At 44.5% G+C, this 12,556-nt stretch overlaps 2 protein-coding genes across 3 annotated transcripts in view; one reads left to right on the forward strand and one right to left on the reverse strand.

Moving 5' to 3' along the window:
- LOC121715162 (gastrula zinc finger protein xLCGF3.1-like) overlaps positions 1–5,567 on the reverse strand; it is a 9,295-nt gene extending 3,728 nt beyond the window's left edge. For both annotated transcript variants that reach the window (XM_042100593.1, XM_042100592.1), the window contains exons 1-2: positions 5,296–5,567; positions 3,516–3,611 (exon numbers count right to left, since the gene is read on the reverse strand). In XM_042100593.1, coding sequence (XP_041956527.1) covers positions 3,516–3,611; positions 5,296–5,307 — 108 coding nt within the window. In that variant the 5' untranslated portion in view covers positions 5,308–5,567. The remainder of the gene's footprint in view (positions 1–3,515; positions 3,612–5,295) is intronic.
- Positions 5,568–5,593: 26 nt separating this feature from the next.
- On the forward strand, positions 5,594–11,837 carry ptgesl (prostaglandin E synthase 2-like). Its single transcript, XM_042100611.1, has 7 exons — positions 5,594–5,911; positions 6,185–6,379; positions 8,059–8,114; positions 8,214–8,366; positions 8,993–9,193; positions 9,436–9,553; positions 10,811–11,837. Exons 1-7 carry the CDS (start codon positions 5,600–5,602, stop codon positions 10,982–10,984), a joined length of 1,209 nt encoding a protein of 402 aa, XP_041956545.1. The 5' UTR covers positions 5,594–5,599; the 3' UTR covers positions 10,985–11,837.
- Positions 11,838–12,556: the final 719 nt, after the last annotated feature.

Below are 12,556 nucleotides of genomic sequence, written 5' to 3' on the forward strand. Positions count from 1 at the left end.
CACATTCTTACTTAGACAAGGGGAAAAGTGCTGTGAGAATCATGTTCTTTGATTTCTCAAGTGCTTTTAACACCATCCAACCCCCTCAGACTGGGAGACAAGCTCTTGCAGATGGGTGTGGACGCTCACCTGGTAACCTGGATCACAGATTACCTGACAGAGCGACCACAGTTCGTCAGACTGGTGATCACGGTGATCAGCCGGGGCAGCCATGGCCTACTGGTTAGCACTTCGGACTTGTAACCGGAGGGTTGCCGTTTCGAACCCCGACCAGTAGGCACGGCTGAAGTGCCCTTGAGCAAGGCACCTAACCCCTCACTGCTCCCCGAGCGCCGCTGTTGATGCAGGCAGCTCACTGCGCCGGGATTAGTGTGTGCTTCACCTCACTGTGTGTTCACTGTGTGCTGTGTGTGTTTCACTAACTCACGGATTGGGATAAATGCAGAGACCAAATTTCCCCTCACGGGATCAAATGAGTATATATACTTACTTATACTTATATCAGCAGCACCGGAGCGCCACAGGGAACTGTGCTCTCTCCAGTCCTGTTCACTTTGTACACATCTGACTTCTGCTACAACACTGAGTCATGCCACATGCAGAGGTTTTCTGACGATACTGCAATTGTGGGGTGTATCAGGAACGGGCAGGAGGAGGAGTATAGGAGCCTGGTGGAGGACTTTGTGCAATGGTGCAAACTCAATCATCTCCAACTCAACACTTCAAAGACCAAGGAGATGGTGGTGGATTTCCGCAGGTCTAAGCCCACTCTGCTACCAGTCTCCATTGATAGGGTCAATGTCGAGGTGGTAAGCACCTACAAGTACCTGGGTCTCCACCTGGACAATAAACTAGACTGGTCAGTCAACACTGACGCACTCTACAAGAAAGGGAAGAGCAGGCTGTACTTCCTGAGGAGGCTGCGCTCCTTCAATGTGTGCAGTAAGCTCCTCAGGATGTTCTACCAGTCTGTTGTTGCCAGCGTCCTCTTCTATGCAGTAGTATGCTGGGGAGGAAGCACAAAGAAGAAGGATGCGGGGCGACTTGACAGGCTGGTAAGGAAAGCTGGCTCTGTAGTGGGAGCTGAACTGGAGTGCATCACTTCAATATCTGACAAAAGGACCCTGAACAAACTGATCAACATCTTGGACAATGAGTGTCATCCACTCCACAGCACTATTGTTAAGCAGACGAGCCTGATCAGCTGGAGACTTCGCTCTCTGCCTTGCACAACAGACAGACTGAGGAAGTCATTTATCCCCAGGGCCATTGAACTGTTCAATGCATCACTTAAGGGAAGAGGAGAAATAGACTTCTCCGCATAGTCTGTCTGCCTCTTCACCACCTCCATGTCTTGAACTGTCTGTCCACTAGCCACTTTACCATTGTCTTCTGCCTCACTGTTTGCGTGCTTTATTAGCACATATGCACAACCCCTCCCTCCATGCCACAGCCAAACTGTGACCACACTTATACCTTTCTTAATATAGTTATTTATATATAGATATATAGACTTTATTCTTGCACTGTTGCACTGTTTGACTTACTCATTTGCACCATCACCATGACACTCATTCACAAAGAGCACCTTACCTTACCTTATGCACAGAGGACCAGAGGCTCAGTCCCTGCTTCAGTCATTGCACGCGCACCTGATTAATTAATCACCCACTATGGATACTGTTTTTTAGAATTGATTTAGATTAAGTTTTATTTAGTATAATTTGTATTTAAGTATATTCTTTATCTTCTACAGTCCTTATTGCTTAGTTGTGTTTTTTATATGATATACTTTAAATTACTTTTTCTGCTGTTAGTGAATGTGTGTGTGTATGTTGTCTGTATGCTACTGTGACCTTGAATTTCCCCTAGGGATCAATAAAGTATTGTAGCGTCGGTGGATGTACATGTTTAACGTTGAATGAGTGTCTCCCAGAATGCAGTGCGAGTGAATGCTATAATGTGTAATGTCGGTTATAATAGTTGTAGTTGCGTGTACCATGCGGGACTAGCCGTGCACAGCCGACGAGAGCTGCCAGCACTGGAGGAAGCGGCCCCGGCTGATGTCGCGGAAGTGTCCGCGGCTGGCAAGAAGTTCCCGGCTCAACGCCGTTGTCGATGCTGCCGTCATCTGAGGATCTCATCCATAGAGAGCGCGAACTCTCTGACGACCTTGGAACACGACCACAGCGGCCGGGTTTACATCGCCAGCTACTGAAGAACTTCCAGAGCGTCAGCTGCCGGTCGAGAGTGTGATGGAGTCATAGCTGCTAGTTCGGGAGCTTGCGGTGCTCCAGCTAGTGACCAAGAGGGTAACGTCGACCTGTAGAGCCTTGGGAGCTATCATTTTTTGGACTGTTGAGATTTGAAGTGCGCACGTTCCGGTTGACGCAAGTCTGCGCAATGTTTTTCACGTTTTGTGTGTGAGTTCCTGTGTGTCCCGAGCCTGCAGGGAGGGTCGAGGTCTCCATTTCCCGCCACAGTGGAGCATCGTTGTGCTCGAGAGACAGCCGACAAACGTTCTAGAAGAGGGCAGCGCGAGGAGGGACCTCGACGTGGACTGCTGACCGCCTGGAGATCGGCACACTGTGGACAGGTGTCAACGGCCACGAGCTGTCACCGTAGCCAGAAGGGGCTACCGAACGTCCAGGGGTTCCAGCGTATCCAGGGGTTCGGCTTGCAGTGGGACTGTTTGCTGCTGTTTGAGGTAGCGCAGCTGCACGGCGGGAAACCGAGGGCCCAAGCGACACCACGACCCACGTCTGGCCGGTTCTGGTGCTTGTTCGGGGGAGAACTGACGTGACAGAGGCAGCCGAGAGCCCTTCCAGTCGGGAGGGGTTATCGTGCAGCCGGAGGCTTTCCGGTCACTTGAACTAAGCACTGGGACTGACACCGACGCAGCTGTCATTGCCGGGGACGACAATGGCTCGGGAGGGGGTTATGTAGCGTCGGTGGATGTACATGTTTAACGTTGAATGAGTGTCTCCCAGAATGCAGTGCGAGTGAATGCTATAATGTGTAATGTCGGTTATAATAGTTGTAGTTGCGTGTACCATGTTGTGTATTTGTTAGCGTGTTAGTCTCTTTGGTTGTACCTCATGTGTTTATCCTCGTGTTGATGTGTGTGATAAACCCTTATTGTGTGTAGCATGTGCGGCTGAGACTACCCTTGTGTTGCCCTGTCCTAGTATGTCTGATTGTGTCTGAAACTGCCTGTTCCAATAAATGGCTGTCCTGGCCAAAGCTGAATCTTGTCTGAGGGTGAGATCGCTACAGTATCTATCTATCTATCTATCTATCTAAGTTGGTTTCCCATTACCATTAATAGCCAAGAGCCAAACAAGGAACCTTGAGGGCTGATATTATATTAACAAACGCTGAATGGCCAGTTAGATGAGGAGGAGCAACTAGTGAGGATAGACAAGGGAGTTGCAGAGATGTACATATGCTGACAAGGTCATGATAAAAAGCACAAATATTCGTAAATATTCTCCACTAGGCTATGTATGTGTTACCTGTAATACTTGTGTGATGAATTGTGTGGCCTTTTCCAGTTCTATACAAGCTTGCTGACTCGTAGGCTTATCAGTATGCGGAGTCATTTCATCCATCTAAAGAACGAAAGAGAGAGACTGGTTAAATATTACATCAAACCAATAATTAAGATACACACAAACTGAAACTAAAGGAAACCAGAATTTGATGGCAATATGCAATACTTCAGAGTAGGAGACTCCTCTGCAGCTGAGATGCAGAAATACAACAATACATGGACACTTCTTGGACATAGCATGTGACCCATGCGCCATACGCAAGTCATGTGGCCACTCCAAGTAAGTCAGATAATTGGTCAATACAATACATAGGCTATATACATCCTTCAGCATTTTCTTGCCATGGTCCCTTCCTGTCGGGATATTCCTAATACTACTGCCTCAGGCAGAATACCCTTAAAGGAGAATTCCGGTGTGATATTGACCTAAAGTGTATTGAAACATGATACCGAGTGTGAACGTATGTCTCATAGCCCATCTCGACTTGTCCCCTGCACTCCAAAATCTGGCGCTAGTTAGCCGATGCTACCAACAACTTTTTCAGTAGTGGTGCTTCGGCATCGGGCTAGCCATGCGAATAAATCACTGTTTTACACCCATTTATGAGGCTCAATGTATCTCCACACTTCATTGGTAGACTTCCTAGGGCCCTGACATTTAAAACGAGACATTGAGAACTTTGAAAAAGCACTGGTAGTTTACTTACAAGACGATTTATACAGACAGTATCTTCACGAAGTTTAACGTTTGCAGCCATCTTGAATTTAGTCACGATAAGTCGAGCAACGAGTAAGAATGAACAGGTATGATAAGGGATCAGATTCCAAAAATAATTCAGTGGAAATGCATGGATTTCAGTTTCTTCCTATAGCAGCAACTGGAATCCATGCATTTCCACTGAATTATTTTTGGAATCTGATCCCTTATCATACCTGTTCATTCTTACTCGTTGCTCGACTTATCGTGACTAAATTCAAGATGGCTGCAAACGTTAAACTATACTGTCTGTATAAATCGTCTTGTAAGTAAACTACCAGTGCTTTTTCAAAGTTCTCAATGTCTCGTTTTAAATGTCAGGGCCCTAGGAAGTCTACCAATGAAGTGTGGAGATACATTGAGCCTCGTAAATGGGTGTAAAACAGTGATTTATTTGCATGGCTAGCCCGATGCCGAAGCACCACTATTGAAAAAGATGTTGGTAGCATCGGCTAACTAGCGCCAGATTTTGGAGTGCAGGGGACAAGCCGAGATGGGCTATGAGACATACGTTCACACTCGGTATCATGTTTCGATACACTTTAGGTCAATATCACACCGGAATTCTCCTTTAACTCGTGACAAAGGGGGTCCCATGACCTTTATTAGAAAGTCGCGACATGGAGTGAGCAAATGACAAAGCAAAGTTGATGCACAGTAGGCCTATTGAATGTATAGAAAGCATACACAATGAAATGTTAATCACTTCTATTTCATAAAATGTTAGTAATCCAAAATTTCTCCTTATAGTTTTCATTCAATATAGGCTAAATTAATGTGCGTGTAAATTACAAATCTATGTGTTTGCATCAGCTTGCTGGACACAGAGAGACGACGGTCACAGGGAGATATGCAATGTAGCCTAATTAATCTACCGTGCGAATCAATTCAACTCAACAACGACAAAACATTGAGCACGAAACACGCATTATTAAAACACTCAATGCAATCACACATTCAAGACTCCCCTCCAGTCCTCACTCACCTTAGTATCCATCAAGTGCCACAAAGTTTGTTAAGCTCTCGGGGGCGCGGGGTCCTCTAAATAAAAATGAAGATCGAAATTCCTTTTAAATTGTCTACTGTTATATCCGTCCCGTCACCCTTCTCAGTTAGTTAAAAACTTTAGCAAAAGTCAACAATTGGTTTGACTAACTGCGCTCTCCAAAAATGTGTACGCAGAAGACTGGTGCTTAGGGCCGCCAGATGAAGCTGCAGGCGGCATTCAGTTCACTTATGTATCACGCCCACTTTCCACTTTCCCTTCTCGCTCACGTGGACGTTGCATCATGGGAGTTTATGTAAAATCCAAGATGGCAGCTGCCTGTGTAAGAACGCTGGGTAAGGTCGGCAGGCTGGTATTGGAGACACCAGCTTGCCGGACAGCGAACAGTTATGCCTTGGTACCGAAAATTACTCTTAATGGATCTAAAAGAGCATACGGAACCGGTACTGGAGGGTTCCGGTCTATACCCTTCTTTACGACCCATCTGCGTAGCGCGAGGGTGCTGGGATGTGCGTTCTTGCTCGGTGGTGGGCTAGGTCTGTATCAGACTGTTAAATTAACTTTCCAGCGTCACCTTGCAGAAGAAGAGGCACAAGTAAGTTCATGGAATATACCGAATTCGTTATAGGGTTTGATTATTAATGGTATTTTTCCTGGACCCCACCTTTTGGAATGCCATCTGAAACCTTACTAGCTAACTTGGGTAATGTGGTCATTGTTAGCCAATTTTCCAGTTAGCTTAGTTACCCAATTTAGGTTATATCATAGTTCTAACGTACAGTTTTGCAATATGCTTTGCAGTTGCTTTTTTGCACTACACTTGATGTTTGTCTAAGGGCTGCTTTGTTGTTTTTATGAATTTCCCTAGCCATTTAAATCCAGTGCAGAAGTGAAACTGACCCTTTACCAGTACAAAACCTGCCCCTTCTGCAGTAAAGTGCGGGCGTTCTTGGATTACCATGGGCTACCCTATGAGATTGTGGAGGTTAACCCAGTAATGCGGAAGGAGATTAAGTGGTCCACCTACAGAAAAGTCCCCATCTTGATGGTGAACGACTCGGTGGTAAGTCAGACATGACATCTGTGAAACAAGGACTTGGTCCCACAAACACCGGAAAACAAGAATTAAGTATAAAAAAAAAAAAAGAAAATGTGTAGTGTACTAAAGCAACGCTATACCATTAGAAGTTAAAGGAACAGAAAGAGATTCTAAGCCAACACACTTTTTGTCGTGTTCAGCAAATATCTTCTCACTATGCATTAGCTGCTCTGTGTGCGCAATGAAAACAAACACAATGAGTGCAGTGCACCTACTCACACAACACTATTGCAGCCAGTTACAAGCAGATGTTGATATTTCGCACCACAAACCTATGGAGGTCTGAAGGGAGGAGTCTATTGGGAGATCTATATGACTCCGAGTTCACACATCAACCGTCTTCCTCGCATATCGTTGACCTCATCTTCAAGCCCACTGCACCACACCCTTCTCTGTTAGCCCAATAGTAACCCTCTATCGTATTGTTGACCTCATCTTCAAGCCCACTGCACCCTTCTCTGTTAGCCCAATAGTAACCCTCTATCGTCCCTCTCTATCTTGTGAAACCTGAGAGTACCTCATCCAGACATCCCAACCTGCAAAAAGTCATTTCAGGGAGGTATTACGTACCCCCCCCCAAAAAAAAAAAAAACTTAGCCTATTTAGATACTGAAATACAGATTAATATTTTTGTTCAATGTCTAGTCAGTACACCAAATAATGAAGATAGAAATTGTGAAAATAAAATATGTACATTTTGGTAGTTTTGTTTTTTTTTCATGGCAATTAGCCATGTATAGGCCTGAATATAGAATAATATGCACATGAATTGGCACTAGTTAAACTCACCTCAACATGTATTTTGCAATTATTTTACCTGCCATGGGCAATGCTAAAGTCACTGTTAGAAACAGTGCAGCGTGCAAGACTAGGCCTATCATTATTTTTTACTCTTATGAGACCAGGGTACACTTTGAAATGGGTCTTACATTTTCCTTTTTTGGGGGGCACTGACTCCATGACGCTCTTGTTCCTAGATACACTGAACTGATAAGTTTGGGAGAAAAGAGATAAAAAGCCCGCCTACACTGAAAACTGATTGGCCTGTTTTGCTAAATCAACCAATCAGGATGCTCGCTGTCTTGGATGTGCTCAGGCACACACGCACCACCCCTCTCTCTCCCCCCTGTCACTCAGATGCACTCGCGATTTGAAGTCTTGGTCTCGCGTGCACACTCTTGATCGCTCGCTCTAGATTCCGGGAGATTTTATTTAATTTGCGGGCGTCAGGGAGCCGCTGTTAATATGCGGGAGACTCCCGGAACTTCCGGGAGATTTGGGATGTCTGCCTCATCTCCTAGCACTGCTAACAACTAGCACTGCTAACAACTAGACTGGCTTATTCTTACCACCATTCTTACCACTTACCATAACCTGTCTTCCCCGTCCTGACTTTTCCCTTGTCTTCTTTCCCTTGATTTAGCTTTGCTACAACTGTCATTCTTTTCTATACAAATAGTACTTATTGCTGCACTTAACATGTCCTAGTCGCACTGTGCCTTGATTGTTCCCTTTTTTGTAAGTCACTTTGGGTGAAAGTGTCAGCTAAGTGTAATGTACCCCATATTAATTACTTATGAAGAGCAGCCTTGTAGAGTCTGGAAGAGCAGTAGTTTCATACTTTACTGTCTTCTACCCACCAGCAACTGAACGATTCATCCGTCATTATTAGTTCTCTGAAGACCTTCTTAGTCAGCAGGTGAGAATAATGTATCTGGTGCAAACAGCTACATGTTTGTTACATAACCGATCCCATAATGGTCCCAAATTGTTTGTTTGTTTTAAACACTGTTTTTAGGGAGAAAACGATTCCTCAAATCCTTGAGTGCTACCCAGAGATGACGACGAGGAACGACAGTGGAAAGGAGGTGGTGGAGTTCAACAACAAGTACTGGATCATGGTGACCGGTGGAGAGGAGGAGACACTGTACCCAGACAAGGGGGCAAGGAAGTACGGAAATCTGCTATCTTTTGTCGGCCTGCTAGTAATAATTTATGTCTTCATGAGTCAAAACTGTGAATGCACATCTGTGAGCTTACAGTGTGCAGTGAGTAGGCTAGAGGTTATAAATGTTTAAATGCATCTGCACGTCACTTTGGCTAAACATGGCTATCTGCTAAGCCAAATGAGCTGCTAGGCCAAATGATCACCTAGCAGTCATCCCAGAAAACATAAATACATCATAGAATGTAACAGCAGTCGTTTGTTTGCTCCTCGTTGCGGTTAAAGGTCTGCCAGATTGTGTGAAAAGGGAGCAACATATATGTTCAAACTACTAGGCTACTGTTTTGTCATAATCTTTATCTTCATTTTAAAGGTCTATGTCAATAGAATTTTAATTCTGCCACTCCACCGTGCCTTGCTTGTTTCTAAGGTGTACAGTGTATATACTGTACACCTTCAATTGCTATTCTGTACGAAAGGTGCAATACAAAAAAATGATTGATTTGATTGATATGATCTGCAATTGTGTGTGTGTGTGTGTTGTATAAAAAAACAGGCATTGGTGTGTAGTGACTGTAAGGTGCCACTGGCGTCAGTGTGGTCTGTCTGAGCGCCTATGCTGTGCCCCACAGAGAGGAGATGAAATGGCGCAAGTGGGCTGATGACTGGCTCGTCCACCTCATCTCCCCCAACGTCTACCGTACGCCTGGCGAGGCCTTGGCGTCCTTCGACTACATTGTGCGCGAGGGCAAGTTTGGCACCTTTGAGGGCTTCTTTGCCAAGTATGTAGGAGCTGGCGCCATGTGGCTCATCTCAAAGAGACTCAAAAATAAGTGAGTGTCATCGTGTGTGTGTGTGTGTGTCCCAGTAAATCATATCATGATAGATGCCATAGTCTTTTTTTTCCCTCACTGGTGTCACATTATGTTAATGTTTGATCCATTTCTACCTAGAAATGAATGGATGTATAATAATATCACTGTTGCAGTACTCTGCTTCCTGGATAGGCTCAGGCTGTCTGTCCGGTTTGAATGTCAGTATAACATGAGAACATCCATGACTGTCCCTTTCACAGACACAACCTGCAGAACGACGTGAGGCAGGACCTTTACAAGGCTGTGAATGACTGGGTGGCAGCCATCGGCAAACAGAGGAAGTTTATGGGAGGGGGTGAGCCCAACCTCGCAGATCTGGTAAGACGGTTGACAGCTCCTAGGAATACTGTTCAGCTCCTAGGAATAGTGTTCCACTGTCTCATTAATGTGCTTTTGTGGTTGTTGACTCGCTTGGTATCTTATAATGAAACGCTCCCAGGTAAGGCTGTCTGTGAAGCCCTATCCAGCCAAGCCTTTTCAGCATAGTTGGCTATTTCAGGAGGGGGTGACCTCCGTTTCCATTGGTATATACATGCACACTACTTGGCCAAAACAAAATCACACTTATTTGTACGCCATATTTCATTGGACCTCCTTGGATTATGTATTGTTTCCACTGTCAAACAGCACAACATTTATTTTGGTCCAGAGTTCAATTAGTCTCCAATTGATCAATCGATTAATTGTTGCAACCCTATAATTTGATAAAGTAAACAAATCGACATGAACAGAAGCCGGTTTTCTTTTTGATGATGGGGGGTCCATATGGTTGGTATTATGATGGGGGTCCGTATGGGTGTTCTTATGATGGGGGTCTGTATGGGTGTTCTTATGAGGGGTGTTCTTATGAGGGGTGTCCGTATGGGTGTTCTTATGATGGGGGGGTTCTTATGACGGGGGTCCGTATGGGTGTTCGTATGATGGGGGTTCTTATGATGGGTGTTCTTCTGTCTCCGTATGGGTGTCATGGGTTATGCTGTTGGTATTATTTGGCCCTTGGTTAACTACAAATTAGGTAAAGTGGTCCACAGCTGGAAGGAGTTTGATTGGCATTCCTGTTGTATGGAGATGTGCCTTTTCCCCCTGGTTTCACTTCAGTACTTACTGATGCCACTAGAGGGCATGTGTGTGCCACTGTGAACAGGGCCGTATACATGGATTTCTATGCAGCGTCACGAAAACATGCGTGCGCAACTAAGAGGCAGAAAGCACCATAGAACAGCATAGAGCAGTGCTCTCCATGAAAAGAATAAAATGAGTTTTTGTGCTGAAAACCACGTGACGCCTCGGAACCAGGTTCTAGAGGACTACAGGGAAATACAGTGGCCTGTGGTGTTCCATTTTGTGTAGCCCACAGTAAGATCAGAAGCCTGCTGGCTGAGAGAACGATAACTTCTGTCTCTGGGAGACCTGAGGGAGTGTTTCACTAAAGGGTTACAGCGGCACCATGGCTTCAGCAAAGCAAGGAAATGGAGCTATATAGTCAGATGCAAAATGATGTGTGGACATGACATTAATAATGCATGCCCACCGTGCATTATGCGTTATCTGCTGTGTGTTGTGTGTGTCTTGCAGGCCGTGTTCGGCGTGCTGAGAGTGATGGAAGGGCTTCAGGCGTTTGACGACATGATGGAGAACACCAAGGTCAAGCCGTGGTACCGGCGCATGGAGAAGGCCACCCAGCACAAGGAGCCTTCAGTGGCTAGCTTTGGAAGCTGCTCGCCGCCTTCAAAAAAAGATACAATTTAGACATAATGTAAGGAAAAACATGAACAATAATTTAATTGGTAAAAACTGATGCATCTAAATATGATCGGATCTGTTCATCTGTGATTGCTATGCATTATGCAATGTGTATTCCAGAGGTTCTTATGTGCCCAAAATCAGTCAGAGTTTATACATTTATCTGTGGCAAACACAACTCCAGTTCATAGCCTGGCCTTTCAAAGGGTAATCTAAGCACTTCATGTCAGCCTGCGCCTAGTGTAGAATTAGCCCTGACCAGTCTTGGCGTTCTTGAGGAATGCAAATGATTTTACTACTATTTTTTTCTCTGAGGATTGACAAGATTGCAGTTTTTGTTAGTGAAACGTAACGGTTTCTTTAGTTTCTAGAGGCAAGGTTAGGAATAGATTGATTTCATGCATTATGCAAGGAGGAAGGCTAAACGTGTATGGGTTTTCTTTAACAATCTATATTTTTGTTGGCTTTGCTTTCTTCAGTGATTCTCTTCCATTGTTTCAAAGCAAATTCCATTTAGTAACACTTACCGTCATAAGTTATTCTGTATTTTTATCCATGTCTACCTCTAATTTTGGAAGTCAGAACTCAAAATGTATAACTCAGAAGACTGGTGTCATGTGAATGATATGGCTCCTGACACAACATATCTGAAGAAAATATGACTGTTGTATTTGGTTAGGACAGGTTTTGCATTGGACAAACACGTATGAAACCTTGATTGGTAAATGGCCACTGTTGCATATGGGCTAAGAATGAGTTATTTCTATTCATTGCCCCATAACAAATTTCTGAGTAATTTATTTCTTATTGAAAATGGTTCAATAAAAATGAAAAATAAAAAAACATGAAAACACAGTGAGTATGCATTGCTTATGAAATATGTGGTATAAGTAAGTATAAGTATCTTAGTACTCTTTTGATACCGTGAGGGAAATTTGGTCTCTGCATTTATCCTAATCCGTGAATTAGTGAAACACACTCGGCACACAACACACAGTGAGGTGAAGCACACACACTAATCCCGGCGCAGTGAGCTGCGTGCATCAACAGCGGCGCTCGGGGAGCAGTGAGGGGCTAGGTGCCTTGCTCAAGGGCACTTCAGCCGTGCCTACTGGTCGGGGTTCGAACCGGCAACCCTCCGGAAGTCCGAAGTGCTAACCAGTAGGCCACGGCTGCCCCAAAATGCCCCGTCATCGCCACACCATGACCACTAGTCTGTGAGAAAAACGATATAAATAAGAGCGTTTTCAAGTGCACTTCTCAGTAAAATCGCTGTGACAGAATTTCTAGATGTATCTTATGTAAAAGATCGTTTTGGTACGAGTGGACGAGGCTGTCTATTCTAACCACATACTGTCCATAGACAGTCTGGTTCTAACAGACCTCTGTTAACATGCCAAAGATACAGACCAACAAACAACTTAGCCTTCAAAGATTGTTGATGAAGTTGCTAAAAATGTTGTGTGATTCCAGATTGTAATGCATTAATATTTTTTATAGGCAAAAAATAATCCAGGATGGCCATAATTTCTAGACGCTACCTAGATGTTCTAGATGTACTACCGTTACCAAGGCAAC

The sequence above is a fragment of the Alosa sapidissima genome, chromosome 8 (assembly GCF_018492685.1).
Source record: "Alosa sapidissima isolate fAloSap1 chromosome 8, fAloSap1.pri, whole genome shotgun sequence".
Taxonomy (NCBI): Eukaryota; Metazoa; Chordata; class Actinopteri; order Clupeiformes; family Clupeidae; genus Alosa; species Alosa sapidissima.

Coding starts and splice junctions, on each gene's coding strand:
- ptgesl (XM_042100611.1), top strand. CDS start 5,600: ATGGGAGTTTATGTAAAATCCAAGATGGCAGCTGCCTGTGTAAGAACG. Junction 5,912..6,184: donor TTGCAGAAGAAGAGGCACAA/GTAAGTTCATGG, acceptor GAATTTCCCTAG/CCATTTAAATCCAGTGCAGA. Junction 9,554..10,810: donor AGCCCAACCTCGCAGATCTG/GTAAGACGGTTG, acceptor TGTGTCTTGCAG/GCCGTGTTCGGCGTGCTGAG.